The sequence below is a fragment of the Limulus polyphemus genome, unplaced genomic scaffold, assembly GCF_000517525.1.
Source record: "Limulus polyphemus unplaced genomic scaffold, Limulus_polyphemus-2.1.2 Scaffold3749, whole genome shotgun sequence".
Taxonomy (NCBI): Eukaryota; Metazoa; Arthropoda; class Merostomata; order Xiphosura; family Limulidae; genus Limulus; species Limulus polyphemus.
The window spans coordinates 26,076-52,523 of NW_013669359.1; the positions used below are offsets into that span (position 1 = coordinate 26,076).

Sequence of the window (26,448 nt, forward strand, 5' to 3'; positions counted from 1 at the left end):
CCCTCTACAGATTTAAAATTAAAGTTTTGTAAAAAAAAATGCTGATTGTATAACGTTTTGTTCATGTAAAAGAACATCTTCAACGTTTAAGAATAGTTCTTAAAGTCATGCTGTAAAAACCTTTAATATAAAAAAGGTTATGGAGATTTAATTAAACATGACATATATATATATATGGGTATATAAATATTATCAACGCTGTCCACTCCCACTATGCACGGATTTAAAGCAAACCAATATATAATTTGTAAATTTAACTTAGAGATGGCAAAGAATAATAGTTAATTATGCTTAATTAAAAAATTAAGCTAGTCAAATATTGTAAACTTAAGTAGAAAACAATATTATAATAAATAAACTTAGTAAACAATATTATGTGAAAATAAAACCTAATAAAGAGGGCGTACTTGTATAATTATTTGTTAATGAGCGGGAATTTAAAATGGCGGAAGCAGCTAGCGATGATGATTGCAACGGAGAAAAATTAATTTATAAAGGTTAGTAACCAATTTTTAAAAATGGTTAAAAGATGGTACTTTCGATTCTATAAGTAATAATTTAGTGCAGAATTGAGGACGTGTCTCGTGCTGCTTTTGCTAATGTAACACTTTGCTGTTAACCTTCAACTTTACTGAGTTTACACTTTTACTGTTTTAGAGTTGAGTCGTATTATTTTACTCACAGTTATTACAATAATCATGTATGTTGATGTAAACTATACACGAAGAAGTTTTCAGGCTACTACTTTACTAGTTCAAGCTTTTTTTTTTCGTTTTGCTTTTGAAAAATAAAATTAATAATGGTTAGGCTAAATCAGATCTGGTGATACTATTACTAGTAATAGTATTAGTGCAGTAATACACTATTAGTAAGTTAGCTGTAATAATGTAAAGTGTTTACATTAGTCGCTTCGTTTAAACTACTTGATTTATAACCCGTCCTACCTTTCTGAAGAATGAAAAATGACCAAAGGCTTAGTTAAATACTAATTTTATATTGATTTTAGGACTGATTTCACTACGGGAAATAACCAATTGATGAAGGTTAAATTGCTTTCCATATTCCAAGACCAGTTTGTTCACAGAGTAACAGAAAGTTGGGTTCTGTGAGTGATGGTGTACCATTTTTACATACAGTGAGGAATAGTGAATTAAACAGTTGGTACTATGTATATTATTAAAAATAAAATGTGATTTAAAAACAGTTTCATTGTTGACACAATTCATATGTGGTGTTAGTATTGAGATTACAATAAATCTGATATTTTTTTTATCAAAATACTATAATATAATGCTGGAACTGTTCATTATAAATGTGTAATTGTATGTCAATATTTACCATGATGTGTACAACATCATTACCAACGTTAGAACAGTTATAAACATTTTAAATTGACCAACATATTTTGATTTGTTAAGACAGAATTACTTAAGCTATACTTTTAAAAGCCATACTTTTGATCTAATGGCATGGAATTGTTGATGTGTTTTTTGGATGTTTTATGAGTTGATTTCATCTAACACTACAATTTTTTCACTGAACTTTGCACTTAAACCTTGGCTCCAAAATCTACTTGGCTGTAATAGTTGTACAACAGTTGGCCAGCTTATGCAGTAGTTTTAGCTGGTGTATTTAATGTGATTTAAAATTGTTGTATTTAGTCTATCTATTTTTTATCACTTGTTATTTTGTTTGATCTACTTTTACAAGGCCTGGCATGGCCAGGTGGTTAGGGCGCTCGACTCGCAATCTGAGGGTCGCGGGTTCGAATCCCCGTCACACCAAACATGTTCGCCTTTTCAGCCATGGGGGCATTATAATGTGACGGTCAATCCCACTATTCGTTGGTAAAAGAGTAGCTGAGGAGTTGGTGGTGGGTGGTGATGACTAGCTGCCTTCCCTCTAGTCTTGCACTGTTAAATTAGGGACGGCTAGCGCAGATAGCCCTCGTGTAGCTTTGCACAAAATTAAAAACAAACAAACAAATTTACAAGGTGATACAGCTCACATTTTTGAAATAAATAACTTCTATTTAAAACAAGAGACTATATTTCGTATTTTGATCAAAAATTATATCTTAAATAAAAATCTAAACATTGCAACTACTTACTAAGTTTTCTTTTCCCCAGCTTCCTGGATAATGTTTCAAACTGTAGGACTTGCAAGTAATTAAATTATTTGAGGTGTTACACTGTGATGAAAAAGTAACATTTATTATTTTAACCAAAACTGTAACGTGCCATTGTTGCACTTTCCAAACACGTTGTATTAAAATGTAAAACAACAGATTGTGTGCCCCGTCATACAGACTGTAATAGATGTATACTATGATCTGTCTTGTTTGACATATCGTCTCCAAATATGTTTTAAAATTGTACGTTGTTTTCTGAGAAGAGTAATCTTGTAATTAGACCACAAAGTTTAGACACTGTGTATACTCCCCAGTATCTCATAATCTAACAAACAGCTTGAAATTTACAGTTATGTGACTCCAATAATCCTGTATTATGACATTTCCTTCCACAGTGTCAACAGCTTACATGTACATTGATAATAATGTCCTCCAGTGATCCTGTATTATGACGTTTCCTTCCATAGTGTCAACAACACTTACATGTACGTTAATAGTAATGTCTTCCAGTGATCCTGTATTATGACGTTTCCTTCCACAGTGTCAACAGCTTACATGTACGTTAATAGTAATGTCCTCCAGTGATCCTGTATTATGACGTTTCCTTCCATAGTGTCAACAACACTTACATGTACGTTAATAGTAATGTCTTCCAGTGATCCTGTATTATGACGTTTCCTTCCATAGTGTCAACACTTACATGTATGTTAATGATAATGTCCTCCATTAGCATAGCTCAGTGGTAAGCTTCAGGGACTTAGTGTTAAGAGTTTGGGATTTAATCCCTGTGTTAGACAAAATGCAGCTAGTTAGCCATTTATGCAGCTTTGCAATAAAATGACAAAATTAAACTACTCAGTAACATTTTTATTGTTTCTTACATCACATGGTTGAATCCCACATACTGTTATATATAGTTTCTTACTGTTTTACATTGAAACGTCTAACACAATGGTTCCCAAATGTTTTTTCACTGTTGACACCCTAACCCACTTACCTTGATGGTGTAGTCAACATTTGTGTAGAATTGAAGAGTTAAAAGGTCATCACTGAGTTTTAGCTCTTGTGTATTTTTATGTAACGAAACCCTTATATATATACTTTGTCTTCAAATCACTTAAAACTAAATGTTTATATTAATTTGTTCCATATTCGAGATATAAGGAGATAGTTATATTTGATAAAATTGTGGCCTGATCTGTGTTTTCTTTAATCCTCTGCAGTAAACAACATTTTGCCAGTTTATGTTTCACAAGAACACCTGAAGAAGTTTCCACAGTTTCAAAACCTTCTCTTGAAGTTGAGTGATCATGTAAGCCCTGAAGGAACTTCTAAACACGTGTTAGAGGAAGTTAAACAAGTATGTTTACAGAATATGTTTGTTGTGATAGAAGAAACAGCTTCGTTTGTTTCCAGTTTGATAGCTTTTAGTCTATTGTTGGATTCTGTAGCATTCCTGGAGGCTCCAAAAAGATCTCAGAGGGTCATAACAAATACACAATACTGTTAAGGTACCTAATATCTATAGATTCATTGGATGGGGAGGGGGGGATTCAAGAAGAAGAATGTTCTGGAGTGGTCTTCTGCTAAGAAAGTTTGGGAACCCCCCTGTCTAAAATGATTGTTGAGAGTGCATCAATGTTGATAACAAAATTATAGTATTTTGTTGAATGAAGTTTTAGCAATGTACGTAGGTTAAAATATGTTAACAACTGTAGTTCACAGATTAAACTTAAACCATATAGTCCAAAATTGATTATAGTATTTACTGTAAGGTGGCTTTGTCTATCTGTAATGAAATATTTCTAACTTTCTGGCCTCCTTTTCAACATGCAACTATCAAGGGGGCCTGGGTATGCCCCATAGGCTTTCTAAAATCTCCTTGTTTTATTCCTTTCTCATCTTTACGGGTGTCAAAGCTATTACAATATTCCATGTGCTACTGCCCTAGTGGCTATTTCCAGAACCCTTCAGAGGTTCTTAGTTATTGCCCATATTACCAGGGCATTTGGAAGTACAAGTTAGATAATGTTTTAAAATGATTAATATGAAGAAGATGATAATAAGTTAATATCCACCAGCCCTTACAGCTGAATCAGTAGCTTTCCTGCCCCAACTCTATTTAAAATGTAAGCCATCCATTCCACAAAACTATCTTTTCCCGTCAAACTGATCCCACAAATCAAGCCAATCTGCTCATCCTTACATTAAGCTTTAGTGACCTACTTGTAATTTCGTCCCCACGACCGAGCCTCGGCAGGACACTGGCAGAAATAAGAGGAGGTCTTTTACAAGTTCAGATTAGTTTGGTAAACACATCTGCAGTTACGGTAAAACAAAGTAAAAGTACATTACCCATGAAGAATGTTTTTAGATACATAAACAGTAACATGCATATTAGAATGAAATACATAAGTTTATATATATAGCCCCTCCAACCCCACCAGCATAAGTACATTTCTGTACTGTATTTGGCAGGTTCCTTGGGTATAAAGTTACTGAGTTTTTGAAATTATCAGTTTGTGTAATAGCTTACTACAAGTTAAAGTAATCGTATAATTTTTATTAATCTGGAGAAAAGTTTATATATTGAACACACTGATCAATAGTTTTTATTAATCCCAAAATGTATGTGTGTAATATATAGTTATAGAATAAAATTTAAAACTACACTCACTATTTCAAACTCTGTTTATTAACTAGTTTTATAGATACAATGGCTAAATTTCAATTTTTTGTTCTACAATAGTAAAACATACAAGTTTCAAAAAGAATAACTATTGAAACGTCCATTTGAAAAAGCAACTCGAATTAATGCAACAAAAAAATTAGGGAGGTGAATTTTCCAAGAATTGGCATAGTTGTGGCTTCTTGATGTATCCCAGGGTTGTTCACGAGATTCAGGGAGCTGTAGGGGTGGTTCGAGGATAATACTTTGTTGCCTAGTCTACAGTTTGAATAACACTCAAAAATAAAACAAGTTCAAAGTCAAGCTTTCTTGAGCAAGTGCCACCATATTTGAGTCATGCACAACAACAACATTTTATCTGCATTTTGATATTTTGCATACAACTAATAAAAAATTTGAACTATCAGAATCAATTTAATACGTGTTCCCAATGATAAAAAAATGGCATATTTATGGCATTGATTTTTTTTTATCAAAAAATTGCATTCAAAACTTGCATGTCAGTTTCATTTAAAAGATGTAATGAAAATAAAAGTGGCATCATGAATGAAGTGAAGGTTAGAGGAGTCAATAGTTTGGTTAAAATTTACGTGTGACTAGTGGAGAAAGAACTAGAAATTACGTTTGATGTTAGGAGTAATCTGCGAACGATGAAGTCAGAACTAGGAAACGGGTGACTTACCAGGAAAAACGTTATCCAACAAACTTAGAAATTATAGTACAAGGGTTGCTCTACAGTTTTTGCACAGAGAACTGTCAAATATGTGGAAAACATCCACAAGAGAATCGTGGCTTTAGAGTTAAATTTTTTCAGATTTTGTTTTCCTTTGCCCATTCTCATTCTTTAAAATTGTATAATAATTAGTAAGACATTTTAATATAATCACCTTAAAACCTATAACTCAAGAGATAAAAGTTTAAAGACTTAAAAAAATTTAAGAGAACTCTTTAAGTTAAAAAATTTATACTCAAAAGAGATCATCATAGTACATTTCAACAAGGAATGTTTCATAAAACTCTGCTTACTAGTTTAAAACTGATTAAATCATAATAATATGCATGAGGTTACAATGTTCTATTTTCTGGGTGCTTAGGCAGAGGAAGAACTGAAGAAAGAGAAGCTTGCTTATTTTCAAGATCTCATTGTTTATGACATAATCCAGGAATTATTACTTAATTTTGACATCAGCAGTCGGAAGACGGTACTCTCTACAGAAGAGATACAGGTAATAAGACTTGTGAAATGTAAACTTTCTTGAGTGAGGAAACACATTATGCTAATATAATGATGGTTCACATAATGGTTCAGAATAGGGATTGGAAGGAACTTCACAAAACCCTAATAGAATAATTGGGCAAAAAGCACCTTAAACATTAAAGATTCAGTTTAAATAACACTTTAAAACCTTTATGATTGACTGCTAAGGCTGTACATGTATAAAAATGCACAAAAAAAGCATGTATATTAAGACTTAAAAGGAAAAGGAAATCTGCTCCAAATGACCCATTTCTAATTCTTCTTATTATTCTCTTGCCAGCCTACAACAAAAACGGCTTGGTATGCTGCACCCAAACCTGTTGTAGCATACTAAATAAGGTACTGTGAAGGTCATAGGGGTATTGAAAAGTTTATTTGTTTCTTCTTTATTTTACATAAGCTAAAAAACATAATTCTAGTGTAAACGATGTTCTCATTACCCCTCGAAATTAGCTTTTTGGTGTTCCTATAAAAAGCTTAAGTACAGAATGAAATGGAAATTACCATCCAATAACAGAAGAACATTAGATGACTGTAACATGTAGATACTCAATGCTTTGTACACTATACAATCAGTGTCTTTATGGAGCCAATCCTTATAGTATGTATGAAGTGAAGGAGTAAAAAAATCATTTTACATAAAATTAAAATTTTATTCCACACATTCATAGAATAATTGCATTAAAAGAGATGAAGGTTTATTTAAAGCAGTGTTTTAGACATATATATGTTTGTTTGAAAAGGCTGCATTTCCTCTGGTAAAATTTACATGTGCTTAGTGGAGGTTGTGTCTTAGTCTAGGCATATATTTGCCCATTGCTATGCATTACACATAGAGAATTTAGTTACACAGAAACTATAAATGTTCACTATATTCTCAAACAAATCTCCATGACAACTTCTAGCTGCTGCTTTACATTTTACATCTCAAACTAATGTGATCAAATAGTCAATAGCTATAGTAAATCATCATGAACCGTATGAACTAGCTATTAGCTATGTTTATTATCATTACAATGTATAAAGTTAGCTACCATGTCAAGCAATCATTTGCCCATAGTTACGCCTAAAAAAGCTAGTAGACAAGATAGAAAAAAAACCTGCAAATAGGGATAGTAAAAAAGTAAGGAAACAGGGAGTGATAATGGCCATAGCAGCATCAGCCATACGTGGCAAGGACTAGTCACCATTCATACACTTGACTTTTACCTATGTCCCGTTTAATCCTTGTAACAATATAAAAGTCTTGTACTACTTAGTACTGATAATACCTGAAGAAGACAAACCAATGTTCCACCATCAATAAAATTATTTGTTATGCTTACAAGACAAATAAAAAATTGGGAATTTAAAGACCCACAAATAGGGATCGTAAGAAAAGTAAGGAAACAGGGCCGGAGATACTGTAGACATTATTTACTCACACTACAAACCACTATTTTGCCTCCATACTGTTACCTAGAATTACATTTGGTGGAGTCAAAATAGGGGGTTTGTAATTTGAGTAAATAAAGTCAACAGTATGTCTAAAGGTATCAATATGAAACAGGTCTGAAAATAATTTGTGGTGAAATTCTTCTCCTACACCAACCCAAAACTAAAAAGGGACCATTTAGGAACTACAGAAATCATCAAAGTATACAATCTCTCACTATACCTACATAAATAAAAACACAACTTGTTATTAATCCTGTTTTTATTGTTATTAATCCTGTCTTTATTGTTATTAATCCTGTCTTTATTGTTATTAATCCTGTTTTTATTGTTATTAATCTTGTCTTTATTGTTATTAATCCTGTCTTTATTGTTATTAATCCCATTTTTATTGTTATTAATCCTGTCTTTATTGTTATTAATCCTGTCTTTATTGTTATTAATCCCATTTTTATTGTTATTAATCCTGTCTTTATTGTTATTAATCCTGTTTTTATTGTTATTAACCCTGTCTTTATTGTTATTAATCCTGTCTTTATTGTTATTAATCTTGTTTTTATTGTTATTAATCCTGTCTTTATTGTTATTAATCCCATTTTTATTGTTATTAATCTTGTCTTTATTGTTATTAATCCTGTTTTTATTGTTATTAATCCTGTCTTTATTGTTATTAATCCTGTTTTTGTTATGTTTATTTTTTTTATAAAGATTATTTTGCATTGTTAACTTAATATGTCTATTTAAGACTAACCTAAATATTCTACGCTGGCCGTATCTCATAAGATATTATTGGTTGAAAATATTGCTAAGAGGGAGGGTACATACACCTAATCAATGAAATTATGTATCCTAATTTTTATAATACTTGATTAGCTATACTCACTACCAAGATGATTTTTAGTTCTGATTTGTGGTAGGTACCTTCTTTTGTTTAGAAGTTAATGTTAGTTACTTAAAGAAAAGTACTGTGGTCTGTACTAGGTGTTTATTTTTAATGTTTGTAAATAATTATTGATGTTTTAAAAAAATTTCACAGTAAAATGTTTATTTTCTTTTAAATTTCCAATATCCATATAAAAACGTTTAACATTTCTTTAGCCGTACCATTTTTCACTAATCTTTTGTAGACCTGTTTTGTTTATTTTTTGCTCATTTCATTAATAATATTGGTAAATGTATTTACTTTTATTTGTCCTTTATTATCACACTTTTATTATAAAGAATGCTTGATAATGTTAGCTTAGATTTTTTATTTATGACTAATTTAAGTCTTCTTAGCTGCCAAAACCTCCTGTGATATTATCAAGTTTATAGAGAGGGTACCCAGATCATAAAACAATGTATTCTAATCTTTACAAGTTGTTAATTAGAAATACCGATAGTCAGGTGATTTATAGTTTCATTCTAAGTACATAGCTTACTCTGATGAGAAATTATATTTATTAAATTTCTTTATTTCAGTTATGCTTTTTCTCACTGTGCTTTTGTATTTCATTTATTTATTACTTAAATTTTAATAACATTTCCAAAGTCAGTTAATTTGAATGTCAGTAATTGCTGCATATACTGTTTATTTTGATTAGATAAAGTGACTGGTGGTAGAATGATGATTGAAACATTTGTATGGTCATATCAGTAAACTTTCTCCTACATTTCCAGATTTATTCTGACCTCAAAAACTGTTTTATAAATGCTGAGCTGACTAACTACCTTGATGTGCATAGCAATGACAGCTCTTTGAACAAGGAAAAATCATGCCACATGCTAGGACTCACTCCAACACTTCTCACGGTTCAGTCACCAGCTGCAGCAGAAGAGGTGCGTAACTAACGTAAAGCCAGGTTTCAAATTCAATGACTAACTTTGAGACTAACAATGCTTGGAGACAGCTTGAATGGTGACTAAACCTTGTTGAAACGTTGTACATTTGTTGTTATGTTAAACTTATATTTTTCTTCATTACCCATTCAAGCCGTCTCCAAGTATTAAAATCCAGATTGCTTACTTTAACCCTTAGAGAAACATGTGGATCCTATAAAATGCAAAAATATAAAGCTTTAAAATATAACTTGTCCACTCCTTAAAAGGTTATACTAGTTAAATGCTTGAGTATTTTAAATTCCTCGTTAATTGTTCTCGTCTTACATTGTTAAATTGATAAGTCCATGATGTGATATACCACCTAATTATTATTGAATATAAGAAAGCATGACAAGTTACTCGTGTTATATAAATCTCTACAGAGGTTGATTGTAATTTTGGAGCCTAACCACAGGATTATATTCCCTGTGGTAACATCCTACCATGCATTTTGGCAATAGCTCTAGAATGTAGTTTTCATGGCCAAAGCACCATTGTAATGCTCATGTCCAATGCATGCCACTCTTGCCTGGTTGCTTTCCATAATCCATCTAGTATGCTAGGATAATGGTTTCCCAACTCCCATTTCAACAGACCAATTTCATGAAAATCCACAGGTGATGTATTTCATACTGTATTTCATTGCAGTGTCATCATGTATTACACAGCAGTGTCATACTGTATTCTACAGCAGTATCATAATGTGTGAGGCTTGTTTTAATACTCTGAATTATGAATATTCTTTGACGAAACTTTGACTTCTTGTTTCTTCAGTTTTAACCAATCACCAATTACTGTACTGTAATCAAACTTTATTTGTGTTTTCTTATGAACAAAAATGTTTATTTTGGTGAAAACGAAATGTGAGGCCCTTTAGATTGTGATTTTTCTTTATATCTGTGGATTAGATCAGTTTCATGGTATTCTGTCTTTCACCAGTTACTGTGAACAATTCTGTCTCTCACCAGCTACTGTGAACAATTCTGTCTCTCTCCAGCTACTGTGAACAATTCTGTCTCTCACCAGTTACTGTGAACAGTTCTGTCTCTCACCAGTTACTGTGAACAGTTCTGTCTCTCACCAGCTACTGTGAACAGTTCTGTCTCTCATCAGCTACTGTGAACAGTTCTGTCTCTCACCAGTTACTGTGAACAATTCTGTCTCTCATCAGCTACTGTGAACAGTTCTGTCTCTCACCAGTTACTGTGAACAATTCTGTCTCTCACCAGTTACTGTGAACAATTCTGTCTCTCACCAGCTACCGTGAACAGTTGCAAGATATTCGTTTTTTGGTTATAAGATTTTCTTTAAACTTCAAAGAATATGTATGCTGTAAAGGGTGAAAGAACTAAAATTCCTGTATCAATACAAGTTTCTGTTTATAAGTGATAAATGCTACGAATACCTCATGATAACATAATGTTGTTTCTGGTAATTTGTGCTCATTTCAGTCCTGTTTCTTACAGATTGTGAAAAATAAAATGGTTCAGCAGATAGAGGAGAGTGTTTTAAAGAGATGTAAAGCTATTTTGAACTTTCTTGGTCAAGGTATGTACCTTGCAGTAGAACCTGCTATCTAGTATTTCTCTCTCTCTTGTTTTTCGTTTATATGCACTTGTTTAATTCGAATCTGAGTATCCTCCGGGATAGACAGAGAGCAGATAGGGCATTTTGTAACTCTGTGATAAAGTAACATTTTATTAAGCTTCCAATATGTTCTTATTTTTTCTTTGTAAGAATTGCATCATTTGTGGAAACGTTTTTTATCTTCTGTGTTATCACGTGAACAGAGAGACATATTATAACATTTTGAGGTTAATATTAATACAAGCAGAAATAAGTTTTATTGTACAAATAATAATTTGATAATCACGCGTTTTATTGTGAATTTGTTGAAAATGACTATTTTTTGAGTCTTATTCATTTTTTTTATACTTTGATGTTATACTTTTAACGGTTGATTATATTTAAACTCTTGGTTTTATATAGATTTGTGTAATCAGAAAGGCCTGAAACTAAGGTTGGTTATGGTTTTCTATAGATTTATGTAATCAGAAAGGCCTGGAACTAAGGTTGGTTATGGTTTTCTATAGATTTATGTAATCAGAAAGGCCTGGAACTAAGGTTGGTTATGGTTTTCTATAGATTTATGTAATCAGAAAGGCCTGGAACTAAGGTTGGTTATGGTTTTCTATAGATTTATGTAATCAGAAAGGCCTGGAACTAAGGTTGGTTAGTGATGTTTAACGTGGGGTCTAGAAACAAGTGATAATGTTGTAGAAAACTCAATTCACAATTTATGGCTCACATTTTCGAACCCCATGTTCGTAAGAGTAGCCCACGAATTCTAGGTGGGTGGTGTTGACTAGCTGCCTTCCCTCTAGTCTTTCATTACTAGATTAGGGACAGCTAGTGCAGATAGTCCTTGTGTAGCTTTCCGTCAAACTTAACAAACATTGCTGCAAAGATATCGAAGTTGGTTTTGAAGCTGAATGCTCAGACACAAGCAACACTTACAAACTATCTGAACCATCTGACTTTAGTTTCCCAGTTTGTACTTATTGGGAATTTTATTCTTCCTTTTCACCCAAAACTTTCATCAAGTGATGTTTAAACATCCGTTGGAATGAGCTTTTCAACTAAGCTTTGTTTGTTAGGATAGAAAACAAGTATCACATGATCTATTAAAGAAAAGTTTTACAAAAATATCTCGTGCATGAATCTGTATTTATGGTTATTGAGTGTTAACTATCCCTCCATCCCCACCTCACTGAAGGCCGTGATAAATTTGCAAGAAAATTTTAGTCTTACAAGTGAGTCACCCCAAAGTTCAGTCAGCTGTTCCTTCTGACTGTTTTATAAATAAACATGGAGTGTTCTTCAGCTGTAGCCAGTTGTTAAGGCTTAGAACGAAGTAAGGTTTGTTTTATATATATCTTAATAAGTAGACAAAATGAAAATATAATTAACATGAACAACTAAAAAATCTTTATATTGACTCAAAAATTACAGATGGACTGTAAACCTTATCTACTTTTGTAAACCATATTTTAAAAGATTTTTGCACAACTTACTTATGGGTCCTGTGTTGGCCATAGGGTCTTTAATAGCTTAAGGGTCATATAAAATGTAAACAAAAAACATCATTAATACCTCAGTTAATTCCACTACTAGTTACCACTACGATCTCCTATTTATTTTACACAGAAAATGACCGAATTTGTTTTGGACACTTGTTTATACTCGGTGCTGTAACAGGTAAAAACATAAAATTAATTGACGTGGTGCAATATTTGGGACAGTATAAAAAACATCTGATCTGACTAGGAACAACAATTGGATCTAATTCTTCAGGTGAAACAAGCGATAAGCTTATCTCTGCAAAGATGTCCCAGTTGGCCGTGAAGTTGGATGCTCAGAAACAAACGGTAGAGGAAAGGAAACAGAAAATAGATGCCAGTCATGAAAGGAAGGATAAGCTTATCTGGGAACATTTTCAGGTATAGTGAAATCTAAAAGTTATGACTTTGATAATTTCTTGTTATATTTAAATGTGTGTGCATTGTTATTATTTGTTTTTAAAGAACTTTTTTAGCTGTGATTTGCTCTTTCCGATGTAAAAACTTATCGGTATGGAGTTATATTTTTTTTCAAGAAATGATCTCGATGACTTCTTTTGTTGGAAGTCAGATATGAGCTCGAACGTGTAAACATATTGGTAACAGTAGACAGAAATTTGACTTATAATACTCAAAACAATTAAAGAATCATTGGAATTTGTAATGTCAAAATTATCATGAAGAAATAACACTACCGATCCTTTCCCACATTTAATCTTGAGAAGAATCAAGCATCCGACGATCATTCATGACTATGTGCTAGTCGTGGTTGACGTATAGGATGGAGTGACCACGAACAACAGGGAAAGCCTGGACTGATGGTACATATTTATATTACGGTCTTTGGTTATTCTTGACCACTCCTTTTGGAAGGGCTGTTTTCAAGGCATCTTTAGCATCTGGGGTCACTTGATGGAATGTGATACATTTCCCAAGAGCATCCCTTACGTGCTTGATGGTAGTACAGTCCAATGGTCTTTGGTTATTCTTGACCACTCCTTTTGGAAGGGCTGTTTTCAGGGCATCTTTAGCATCTGGGGTCATGTGATGGAATGTGATACATTTCCCAAGAGCATCCCTTACGTGCTTTATGGTAGTACAGTCCAATGAATGTGATAGCAACGACATCTTCAAGGAATGCGCTGTGTGATTTGTGTTATCATCTGTTAGATAGAAATCAAGGACAATGGCACTGGCATATGGTAGGTCAAAGAATCACAAGATGTGGTCCATATTAAGTATTGGATTAGTGGTACTGTTCTACATGTTATAGAGGTCAGTAATACCCATTCCTGCTCACACTGTACTTCCACCCCCGTTATATGTCATACTTGGTTATAGAGGTCAGTGAGTTCAGTAATACCCATTCCTGCTCACACTGTACTTCCACCCCTGTTATATGTCATACTTGGTTATAGAGGTCAGTAAGTTCAGTAATACCCATTCCTGCTCACACTGTACTTCCACCCCTGTTATATGTCATACTTAGTCATAGAGGTCAGTAAGTTCAGTAATACCCATTCCTGCTCACACTGTACTTCCACCCCCATTATATGTCATACTTGGTTACAGAGGTCAGTAAGTTCAGTAATACCCATTCCTGCTCACACTGTACTTCCACCCCCGTTATATGTCATACTTGGTTATAGAGGTTAGTAAGTTCAGTAATACCCATTCCTGCTCACACTGTCCTTCCACCCCCATTATATGTCATACTTCCTTTTTTGAAAATGGGAAGATCTTATTCCAGGTTTTGTCTAAATAAATACAAACCTGTTTAAGGGCCTCTCAGTAAACCTTAATTACTCAACAGCTAATTTTAACCTGTTTTCTGTAATGCTTCAGCCTCGAAATGATTTATGTTAAATAGCCTCTGTTTCAACCGTTACTTCAAAGGTTGCCAGCATCACACAGTGCTAGAAGGTCTGCTCTGTTATCTGGCTACAGGAAAACTGTATGGTCTTGTTACAAGTGACTGGTATCTACACAGTCTGACCATCTGTACACCGACACAGCATCTGGTTGTAGCTGCAGACATTTTCAATCTGAGAGAAATGGCGTGCCTTGTCTTTGTGTGCAAACAGCTTTATGGTTATAAGACTGCGACAGTGTGCTGTGACTGGCTGACTTGTAGTGCCTTGTCTTTGTGTGCGAACAGCTTTATGGTTATAAGACTGCAACAGTGTGCTGTGACTGGCTGACTTGTAGTGCCTTGTAGTTGTGTTTCACAGCACACTGTCGCAGTCTTATAACCATAAAGCTGTTCGCTGGCTGACTTGTGGCGTGCGAACAGCTTTATGGTTATAAGACTGCGACAGTGTGCTGTGACTGGCTGACTTGTAGTGGTGTGCGAACAGCTTTATGGTTATAAGACTGCGACAGTGTGCTGTGACTGGCTGACTTGTGGTGTGCGAACAGCTTTATGGTTATAAGACTGCGACAGTGTGCTGTGACTGGCTGACTTGTAGTGGTGTGCGAACAGCTTTATGGTTTTAAGACTGCGACAGTGTGCTGTGACTGGCTGACTTGTACAATGGTTCTACATCCAAATGTCTATCCTGGGGTGTAGCAATATTTCTTCAACAATCTGAAGCACTTTAACTTCTGTCACTCACCTCAGAGTGACAAAATTTTGTAATAAAGGTTTACTGACCAATTACTGATGTTTTGGACCACATGACTGATCACCAGGTGCCTGATTTTACTGATAAATGAAATAAGTGGGATGTATGACTTATTTTATACCTTTATTTTACATCTATCTTGTTGTTTAATGTTAGACCGGTGTAGATCAGTAACTATATGTCTATCTTGTTGTTTAATGTTAGACCGGTGTAGATCAGTAACTATATGTCTATCTTGTTGTTTAATGTTAGACCAGTGTAGTTACTATATGTTTAATCACTTATTGCTGAAGCTCCCCCTGGTATTTTCAAATGTAACTAAACTGAATTTGTCGCCCCGTTTGATATTTATTTTCAGATATGGCAAGTTTAAAATGCTTTACCTTGTTGAGGAAGTTGATTTTATATATACATTAATACCATGATCTCAAAATTTGTGTTTGGTGAACTAAATAAATCTTTCTAATGGCTTTTATTGTCTACTACATTGAACTCGAAGCCAACAATAAGTTTTATTGGGTATTTCATGAAGTGCGTATTTCTAGTAGATTAAATGTTTTTCTTTGTTTTTACTGCTAGACACTTATGGAGTCAGTTAATGTCCTTAAGAAGTTACTCTTGAGCCACAGATTAAAGTCGCAGGTTGACTACGATTCAATCACTGGGGAATATCTCATTTCTAAGTGTGATGCCTTGCTGTTAAAAGCTAGGTAGGTATTTAAAGAAAAGTTTACATTAATTATCATTATCTTTATTCTTACATCTCATGTTTTTGTTTTAAAGAAGCGAGGAAAAATAGATGCGTAGTTAAAAGAAATATTATTTCTGTTACTAATTTAAACTACAAAATGAGTTTGGTCTTGTGGTCGTTTTTTTCCCCCTGAGTAGAACGGTCAACAGAGTGTGCTTGGACTTTTGACTGTTGTTTATCTTAAAGCTTACAAACTAAGAATCTTCTGGTTTCCTTTCTTCAATGTTGTACAGAGATTATTTCAAATTGATCTCCAAGCATGAAGTAATGAACTAACAACCTAGTCAATAAATGAGAATTTTTTTTTTTCATTTCAGAGTTGTGGAACTTGAAATTATGTGCGAAACATATACAACAGACTGTGTTTCAGCTCTGAAGGTCATAAGGTGAGGTTAAATATTAAAAAAAATGTGTGTGTGGGGGGGGACTTCTAATAATAGTTAAGTTTTGACCACCAAAACACCAACTGGCTTTTAAACTCTTCCCCCCCCCTCCCAAAGCTGTTTGCTGGTCCATGACTTGTTTGTTACATAAGTCACACACAAAACATCAATAATTATTGCCGAGATCTCTTAGAAAATTAGTGATTTTTATTTTGAGAAAGAAAGGTAAATGTCTTTAGTAGTTTTATATATATGCATGTACGGTTTTAGTTTCTCTAACTGGTGTGTTTAAAAACGCTAATAAGTTCCTGTTTATACATTCCAGAGACCAACTCAATAAAAACAAAACATCTGTATCCAAGGAAGTATCAGAAGCAACGATGGCATTAAGTGCTTACGAGTCTGTTGGTGAAGATTTCGACCGGCTGGTTCAAGAATACTCGTACCTGAAGGCAGAGATTGAAAACAAACAGTGGGCACTAAAAGAACTCCAAAATTCTTAACTGAAAAAAAAGTAACTTCAACATTCTTGGTTTGATTTGTGTTAGCACACCATAATATCCAAACATGCATGTCAGTCTTAATAGGTTTTTATAATGTCCTTCCGCTAAGTCAAAGCTGTGTATTGTGAAAATGTTACATAGAATCTGCTACATCAGTGCCTTGGACATATCTGAAATATTCTTATTTTTAGTAAATATGTAAAATTGTGGTTTCTGTAGAATAAAAATGTCTTTTTAAATTAAGCTAGAGTTTTATATTGATTTGAAATGATAAAATAAAACTATTATTTATAAAAACAACATATTAAATTTGTATTTTTCTGCAAGCTATTTCAATAATCTTGGTCTTTTCACTCGGTCACAGCTCTACATTATATTCCACTTTGTGACAAGAGTAATATTCATTAACACTAGATGGCAGCAGCTCCTTAAGGACTGTTTTAACGTGAAACCTTCTAAAGAGGTAAGCAACCTACGTTAAAGTGTGATGTACAGGTTGTGTGTTTATTACTCTGTCAAATTTAGCACAATATACTTTATGTCTTATCATTTTTTTAAAAGTTTTGAACACTATAAAGAAAAGTTTGTGTACATTTAACCAAAGTTAACTTTGAAGAACTTTTCTCCTTACCATTTCATTGGACATTTACAAATTACTTGTAATAAATAGAACTGTGAAAGGCCCTGCAGAAAAGAAATAGTTACTGTAATGGTGCAGTTTTCCCGAGGATTTGCATCAGTCGGAAAAGTTTCAATTGCTTATTTAGTGTTAGCCACTGTAAATCTCATGTGAGACCCACTAGCAGGAACATATGATGAACCAGAATTAACCCTGGGACTTGTTTTTTAAAGTCTGTATGATCAATTCAACACCAACTTCTCTGTGTATATTTTAATTTATTTTTGAATTTTAAAGAAATACATTACACAGTTTTTTTAAAGTACTTATGATATCAAGTTGATCTTATTTTTAACCAAGAGTCTTGTTAACTTATCCACAAAGCAGGATGCTAGTTTAACAATACTGAAATAAGTTACTTAATCACTTTGTACGTAAAATACTAATGACAGCTTATAGCCGAAATAAACTTGATTATATATATATATATACAAAATAACCTTTTGAGCACAAACAGAGACATACCTGTTTTCATGCTGTTTGAAAACTTAAGAATTCTGTTCCCCAGAGGGGAAGAAAAAACAAATGGGCCCTAACTCTAGTACAAACTGCAGCATAAGATGGTTGTTGTTTTTTTGTACAACTTCTTAAGGAAGGACCTTCTACTTTGAAGATCATGGCAGACAAACGTCTGTCTCTCCGTTACAATTATGAATTCTAGTTTTAACTAACATTTTTATGATGGTATGTACAAAGAAGCTTTACTAAGTTCAAAATTCAAGACTGAAGAACGTTAGCATGGGGTCACTATGACCCCATACTACCTGGTGTTTACGATTGAAAACTTAACACTGATGTTCTGAATATTGGTGATACCTTAAGTTTTATATGATTGACTGTCATCCCACATTCTTGTTAGAGTTATTTCGAGCCAATCAGTTTAAGTAAAAGATAGTTCCTGAAGAAGTTGTACAGCCAAAAAAACAGACTTACTCGGGAATTTATGGTGGTTTAATATAACTATGGTACTCCAGCCAGCAGTTGCTAATGTTAGATTGAAGGGTCTGTAATCTTACAGCTAATGTAGGTACCAACATACAAGTCACATGGTCCCACAGTGACAATCTCAAATAATTTTGTAAAAAAAAAATTACAGTTCTAGTAAAGTTTATTTATATGGAGAAGAAAAAACAAACAAATCAAAATATACGACGTTTAGGATAGCATCAGCTGGATCACTTAGATAGTTCTGTAACACGTGACTGACCATAAACACTACATACAACAACATGTTGACTTCACATTTTTCATTAATGGTGTACAGAATTTTAATGAACTGCGTCATTATATTTACCCCCCCCCCCCCAGTTCTTTGTGTGATGTTGGTGCTGGACAACAATATGATGAAACAGTCTACAATTTATTATTTGATCACTCCCATTGTAGAGAAAAATAAAGTTACTTGCTAAATGTATTGAGCACTGCAGCAAAACATTGAGCACACCCTCCCCTGTTTCTTCAATCCCACCAACTCATTATGACAAGACTGGAAGACTTACTGGATAACTGTTATATTTCATGATATTACGTATCTTTCTGTCTGGGAAATATCATTGACTTTTGTTGTTTAGTTTTAGCGGGTCTACATCGGCTCGTTACGTCAAGTTTTGTGTCATCCAATTTTTAAAGTTTTGGTACTACCACCAAGCCCAGAATCAGGAGTTTTGTTTGTTTAATTTAAGTAAGATCATAACCACACTCAACTTTTGTAAATGAATTTCAGTGAAAGGTTGGAACACCATTATTTTGTTTTTTCTCTAAGGGGGTGGGGGGTGGACAGGCCTCTGTGAACTCTCGTGTGTTTCCTGGCTTCATTACTCTGAGCAGGTAAAATACAAATAATGCCAAAGTAAACTAGTTCTTAATGATTTAACAACATAAAAAGCAGACACAAACTTCGTAAATGGTCAACCGTAGTTGAGATTTAGGAGAGAGATTCACTCCTACAAGATCAGTCAAACTTGCTCTTCTCAATCACACTCACAAGCAGTTTTTGAGAGAAAGTCGTAGTTCCCCCTGGAAGTACAGAAAAGATATGACATTTAATTTGGATTGAGTTTTTTTCATCTGTCGCATTAATATATGTATGTATGTTATGGGTTGCTTAGATGTGCAAGGCCTATTGATTAGCATACACGAATGGGGATCCGACATTCTTGAATCCCTGCAATTTCAGCTGTGGGTGTTATAACAGTGACAGGAAAACCACTAACGTTGAGAGTAGGTGGTCGACCTTTAGTCTTTGATGTGGCTACTTAAATAGGCCATTGTGTACGTAAGGTGTTGTTCAGGTGAGAAAACAATACCTATAAAAAAGATTTAAACTACCCAAACGTTGAAACGTGCCTTCATATTTGGGCTAGAAAAAGAGCTCTAAACATCAAATTTTAAATGGTAATTGTACAATTGATATTTATTATCATAAGTGTTGAAGTCGTGTCACAAAACATGATTTTTTTATATTATTATTCACAAAGTTACTGCCATAAGCATAAGTAACTACAGAAGGAATTATACATAATTGGACAAGTCACTTACCAATGGCACGTTTGTAACACGACGGTTTACTTTCCCAGTGAATAGTCAACAAGTAAACTGGAATGCCCGACAGCATGATGATCACTCCAATACCTGTATCCCACGGATTCACGTAGAACGGCAGAAACACCAAGAAAGTACAAATGACCAGAAATAACGCAGGAAGTACAAGGTTTACCTTGAAGAAAATCATGACAAACATAATTCAATTTTCAGGTAGAAACATACAACTAGCTTGTAGAATAATTGTTAACTTAACCCTATCGCTACGACAACAATAAATATTTTAGTTTCTGTAGCTATTTTTACAGAATGAAAGAAATAAATGGTCATATAATTACTACAAAAAACAAACAAACGATATATATATATATTTTTAATAATACCTTAATAGGCCTCTTCAGATATGGTTGTTTTTGTCTCAACCATATGAGACCTGCCACCGAAAACATGACGAACAGAGCTTCGCTGAATGCAGCGTAATTAATTAAGGTGTACACTTGTATCGTTGATAGGTAAGCCAGAGAAAGAGCTCCCTGGAAAATACATAACAAAAACATTTATGTTACTTGTTCAATATCAACATAATATTTAACTCCTTTGAGGCGGCTGTAACATTTTAATTGGCTGGATTTAGAATCTAAGAACAGACCTGCCAACAATAAATTTTGAAAAATAGAAATGGTGTCGCTACTAATTATGTTTTATTCAATACTTACTAATTACTGATTAAGAGCCCTGTAAGTAACACTCGTGGCTTTCTTTAAGAAATCATCTGTAAATTCTTGGGAGAAACAAGGTTTTTATGCCATCTCCATCTTCCTTATCAGCTCTGATCCTGGAAAGTCCGTCGTATCCTTTGGTGATTTTTGAATCTGGGAAGATTTTAGTAAAACAATTTTGAAGCCTGTTCATGAAATCACCGAAGAAAGATTGTGTTCCACAATGAAGGAGGTGAATAAACACTCCGCTCTGATGACATCATTTTCTGACTTGCTATCGTGTTTTATGAAAAATGGATCCAGTTTTGGGATGTTTTTTGCTGTCATTTTCTCCTCCGTGAGCAATGAAGCAATCACAAACAAATCTTGCATACTTCATACCATTTGAGGATGATACAGTATCAGTGAACCTTTTTGAATATTCTTGCCTAAACTTCTGCTTTTAATAAACTACTTCAATCATTTTTTTGTAAGATTGAGACGCAAAGCGGAGAGCTGGGAATAATTTCTGGAAAACGATTAGCAGAAAAAGGGGTCTGTGAAAAAATTATGGAATTTTGTATAAAACTGTAAAATAACACAACAATTCGTACAGGCTTGAAACAATTACGCTTAAATCAAGAGAGTTGGCAGGTCTTTAATTAACTTCTAGACAACAAGAAATGTATGAAAGACTTAATTTTTCAGTTATTCCCCAATGCCAAGAATGATTGGACTTTATTGAACACCTGAAACTTTATTTGCACTTTACAGTGAAGCACAAGAAATATTACCCAGTTTTAAGAAGAGTATGTTATAATGACTGACCCAAGTAACCGTTTCATCACTAGCAGCTCAGTTTTAGATTCGTTACAATACTTCTACAAACACTATCCCAGAATAACATTCGTTAATTAAAGTTCATCAAGCAGTTTGTAATCATTCAATATTTCAACTTACCAAAAACATTAGACTTGACATTGGAGTAAAGTGATATATGTTAACCATAGCTAGGAAAGCGGGAAGGTGTCCTTCACGAGCTCCAACAAAAAATAATCTACAGCAAAGAACATAAAGTAATAACTCTTAGAGCGTGAAAACACAACTTTTGAAACTTGTAACCGTTGCGATAGTTTTAACCTTTATAATTAGATCTTTAATCGCGTATGTTTGTGAATACATTTTAAAACTTACTCGGCCATGCTGCATTTCGTTAATATCTTTGTAAATAAGACGTACACATTCATGATCTTGTTTGAATAATTATCCAATGGCCAAGGAAGGTTACATACACAGTAGTCATTCAAGAAAGCTTTTACTCATCTGGGGTGTTACACACTTTAGAATGAGCTGGGAGTTAATTTCTGCCTTGAATATTTAATGAGAATGGCTACTGAAATAGATAATCTAAGATCTTGAATACTGCATTAGAACTTTGATCAAACTTGGAAGAGTTGGATAATCAGAAACCAGCCGATAATTACGAGTAAGTACAAACAACATTTTGTGTGAAATACAGAACGTTACATCTTTTTGTTGTATTCGTCCGTGTTTCACTTTTCTTGCTGTCCAGCTCACTTTATTTTCCTGCATGCACTGTTTGTTTATTACAGTTTTACCTACGACAAGAAAAACATTTTTGGTATTGCCAGACTTGCAAAATAGGCTTAACACAATCAGTCTATTTCATTGCCAGACTTGCAAAATAGGCTTAACACAATCATTCTGTTTCATTCGTAGTGTACAATAATTAGCCAACTGTTACAGAGCTAGAGGTTCAACATATATCAAAATTTAACAATCATGTAGTGTTATGAATATATGAATAAGGCAAGAAATAGAGAACTTAAGATACACTTATTAATAGCATAAGATAATATTAGGGCAAATAATTAAGTTAATTGTAGTATACACATCTTTATTCCTTTCTTTTATAGAGAACTAGTATAAAGTATAGTTAAAACTTGGTATGAGAAATAAGAATAGTGGCTTTAAGTTCCCGAGATTCAAGTTTATAGTATATACTATTTTAATGGTTAATTTTATTCATTTTAGTACAAAGATACACAATGGACAATGTGCATCCATTGCAGGAATCAAACACCAAATTAATAAATAAATCCATATTGTTTGAAATTTTTATCTGTTTGGTTAAAATTGATTTGAATATTTTTCTTTTATATCACATGACAGGAATAAATTGGCGAAAAGGGGGAAACCCAAGTCTACGGTTTGCTATTAATTTTTGGACAATAAAAATGTCCTACCTTGATGAAGCAAAAATATTTCCATTCAAACCACCAAATGTTGATAGTGCCACAGACACCGGCATGATCCATGCCATTACTCCTAAAATTTTCTTTCCAAACGTCTGGAAAAAAAAAATATAGCCATTATTTTGTTTCGGTGTGTTTGGATGTCATGAGGTAATATTCTTTTTTACACAGAAATGATGGCCTTGATATTTAATCTTTTAACCTTCCCAGCAAAAAATGTGACCAGTGAAATTTTATTAAAACGTGTGCTGTTTAGAACTCTTAATTGTCATGTTTTGGTTTTGGTGGGAAAGGGGGGGTAGCAAAGTGCAAGTAAAATAATAGGGTATGCATTTGGTTAACTTACAAGTGCTGACCTGATCTATAGTAGCACCCACTGCTTATATGGCTAATCTTAACTACTGTTCCCTCCAAGCTGCATGGCCGCACAACACACTTCATTATTCCAGCCGCACAGCACACATCCTCGGTAATGGTGAGGTGCCTTAATGACCCTGGCAGACGTTAGATCTAAAGCTCAAATAACTAACTGGTAGCATTGAAAAGCAGCCTAATGATCCAATAGGGTAGATGGTTTAAAAAAAAACCTCCATCAATAAAAACAAAACTGGTAGCACATGTCGCCTTGATACTGGTGCACGCATTCCACACATGGATTGAAAAAATATAGGGGGACATTGATTTTAACCCTATGCATATGGATGGGGGTCAAAGTGTGCATGCTATGACCTTATACAGAGTTCGATTCAACATGTTATGCATTTGATGTCAGTTATCAACTATTTATTTTTATCTAATTTGGTAACGATTTGTGTTGGAGAAAATATCAAATACGGTGTACGGGGATACTGAGAAAAAAAACATTCCAAAGGACAAAAGTATTTTTATTCTTCACATGAACATCAGACTGACATTATTAGTCAAGAAATCAAAGCTTATAATTAAACATTATCTGTGAGATCATTAACTGAAGTGTTTAATTATAAATATGTAAGCTTACCACCGCAACTGCGTTAGATGACAGTACTTCCTGAGGAGAAAGGACTGCAAAATAAGCCACATTGGCCATAAAATAGACCACAGTAACCACAGGGAGCGATATGTAAATGGCTCGAGGAAGGTTTCTGAAGAGAGAACAAGAAACTAATTTGCAGGGTGAAATAGAAAATTTTGAAACAAAACTATAATTTACAGCTCTTTATATTTTTTAAATATGGTAAAATTACTTTTCTTGACATCTAAGATATCTTATGAGCATAAATTTAAAGTATTTTCATTCGTATGTTATTTTACATTTTCAAACACAGGCTACTTAAACACTAAATATTTATATGAAACATGTTAGCTCACACGATAATTACAAAATATACTTCTAGTTACGTCATTTTAATACGAGTTTCAACTAATTTTATCCCAGTGTAGTATTTTAGAACTAAACACACTTTTTTATTTCGTTCAATCACACACACACACAACTAAAAATGGGCTCACTTGTAGGGATCCCGCAGTTCTTCTGTGACAAAATTCAAGTAATTCCTGTAAGAAAAATACAGCAAAACTTTAAATAAAGTTACTAAATACTATAAAATGTAACATTCTATATTAATAATTGATGTAGGCTTAACAATTGGTTGAAACTACATAAAACAAACTATTATAATAGTGTCTATTTCCATTTTTAATAAGTACGAGAGGGAAACATTTTTTTTATGATAACGAAACAAGCTAAACACACTGAAAATGATTTATTAGAGTATCACTCAGAACGCCCCCCCCAGTGGTACAGCGGTATGTCTGCGGACTTACAACGCTAGAATCCGGGTTTCGATACCCGTGGTGGGCAGAGCACAGATAGCCCATTGTGTAGCTTTGTGCTTAATTACAAATAAATCACTCAGAACATGGAAGTAACTACTTGCCTTAACTCTTTAATGACCCATATAGATCCTCCAGTATTACTTCTAAAAAGACTTAAAACAATATAAAGTAACATTATCGATCCTGTAATCATGATTACCTTCAAACTGAGAGGACTTTGGTCTCCAGAGAGATCTATCAAGAAATTATATTTTATTTTGGCTTTTAAAATAGTCAGCAACAATGTAAACCTTTATGGGGTTTTTTTTTATTTCGCGCAAAGCTACATGAGGGCTATCTGCGCTAGACGTCCCTAATTTAGCAGTGTAAGATTGGAGGGAAGGCAGCTAGTCATGATCGCCAACTCTTGGGCTACTCTTTTACCAACGAATAGTGGGATTGACCGTCACATTATAACGCCCCCACGGCTGAAAGGGCAAGCATGTTCGGTTTGATTGCGAGTCGAGCGCCTTGACCACTTGGCCATGAAACCTTTATGGGCTGCATCTGCCTGTTAAGTTGAATACTGACCAAGACCTACATAGCAGTTAGAAACAATTTCACAGGTGACAGTTTGCAGTAATAAAATGTAAGAAGAAAAGCACTGCCAGTAAAATAATGAAGTTTAACAAGAACTAAAGAGCAGAATAAACGTTAAAATATTTGAATAAAACGTTAAATTAAAATTATTAAATTTTGTCAATCTCAAACTTCAAACATTGGTTTTTAAATCACGGTTAAAACATCATTTACATAATAGTATGGATTACAGACTGTTATTTTAACAACATCACTCCTTTCTAAATATATGCATTGTAAATTACAACTATAACCAGTTGGAGAAATTACGAGTTTTAATATATTTTAATAAATACAATAAACAATTTGGTTTGTATTGAATTTCCCGCAAAATTACATGAGGGCTATCTGTACTAGCCATCCCTAATTTAGCAGTGATAGACTAGAGGGAAGGCAGGTAGTCAATGCAAAATCTCGGGCTATGCTTTTAACAATGAACAGTGGGATCGACCATCACGTTATAACACCTCCATGGCTGAAAGGGTGAGCATATTTGGTGACAGGGATTCGAACCAGTAACCCTTGGATTGCGAGTCGAGCACCTTAACCACCAGGCCAAGAACAAACGGATGATATGTTATTTGAATGAATCATACTAAAAAAAAAAAAAGAGAGAGAAATTGTAAACTAAAACTATAATCAGCCAGTAAAAATTGTGGCAAGGTTTATATGTAGAGAGTTCTACTAAAACATGGATCTCAACGTTATGGTAATTACTAATGAATTCTTACAATATTGCACATCTTACCATCCAGCATAGGAAAAAATTCCAGAGTAAAAAGCTAAGGCAATATACCCTGGTTCGGTGGTGGTTCCTTCGAAAGCATTTTGGAAATTGTTGGTGTTACCTGAAGGGGGGGAAACAGTTCAGTGTCAAACAAAGAGTTTAGGAGCTTTCTTATAACATATACTGATTTAAAAATAAATACAAATGTTCTTTGGCACAATGAAAGATCCAATCTTTATTAGACACGTCAGCCGCAGTAATTTAGTTAAAAAGGTGGGGATAACAGGCGACCTTTTGTGTTTGTAGTTATTCTCGTATAATAAATATTATGGCCGAGTG

General features: G+C 33.8%; 2 protein-coding genes across 5 annotated transcripts in view; one reads left to right on the forward strand and one right to left on the reverse strand.

Moving 5' to 3' along the window:
* Positions 1-427: 427 nt before the first annotated feature.
* Positions 428-26,448, forward strand: part of LOC106469970 (HAUS augmin-like complex subunit 4) — a 53,483-nt gene continuing 27,462 nt past the window's right edge. Inside the window, exons 1-10 of one of the 4 annotated variants that reach the window (XR_002612952.1) lie at positions 428-497; positions 3,355-3,491; positions 5,915-6,046; positions 9,172-9,330; positions 10,839-10,920; positions 12,727-12,872; positions 15,695-15,825; positions 16,184-16,252; positions 16,575-16,763; positions 17,117-17,215. Coding sequence is in view for 2 of the 4 variants with exons in the window: in XM_022398532.1 (XP_022254240.1) it covers positions 443-497; positions 3,355-3,491; positions 5,915-6,046; positions 9,172-9,330; positions 10,839-10,920; positions 12,727-12,872; positions 15,695-15,825; positions 16,184-16,252; positions 16,575-16,752 (1,089 nt within the window). In the remaining 2 variants the exon portion in view is untranslated. Of the gene's footprint in view, positions 498-3,354; positions 3,492-5,914; positions 6,047-9,171; positions 9,331-10,838; positions 10,921-12,726; positions 12,873-15,694; positions 15,826-16,183; positions 16,253-16,574; positions 17,001-17,116; positions 17,890-26,448 lie in introns of those variants that run through there. The other 3 variants (XR_002612951.1, XM_022398532.1, XM_013930490.2) reach the window with 3 other exon arrangements.
* The window catches only part of LOC106469969 (large neutral amino acids transporter small subunit 2-like), a 20,108-nt gene continuing 12,340 nt past the window's right edge, over positions 18,681-26,448 (reverse strand). The window contains exons 3-10 of the mRNA XM_013930488.2: positions 26,131-26,230; positions 24,438-24,482; positions 23,947-24,070; positions 22,938-23,041; positions 21,631-21,727; positions 20,356-20,505; positions 19,970-20,147; positions 18,681-19,447 (exon numbers count right to left, since the gene is read on the reverse strand). Coding sequence (XP_013785942.1) covers positions 19,383-19,447; positions 19,970-20,147; positions 20,356-20,505; positions 21,631-21,727; positions 22,938-23,041; positions 23,947-24,070; positions 24,438-24,482; positions 26,131-26,230 — 863 coding nt within the window. The 3' untranslated portion in view covers positions 18,681-19,382. The remainder of the gene's footprint in view (positions 19,448-19,969; positions 20,148-20,355; positions 20,506-21,630; positions 21,728-22,937; positions 23,042-23,946; positions 24,071-24,437; positions 24,483-26,130; positions 26,231-26,448) is intronic.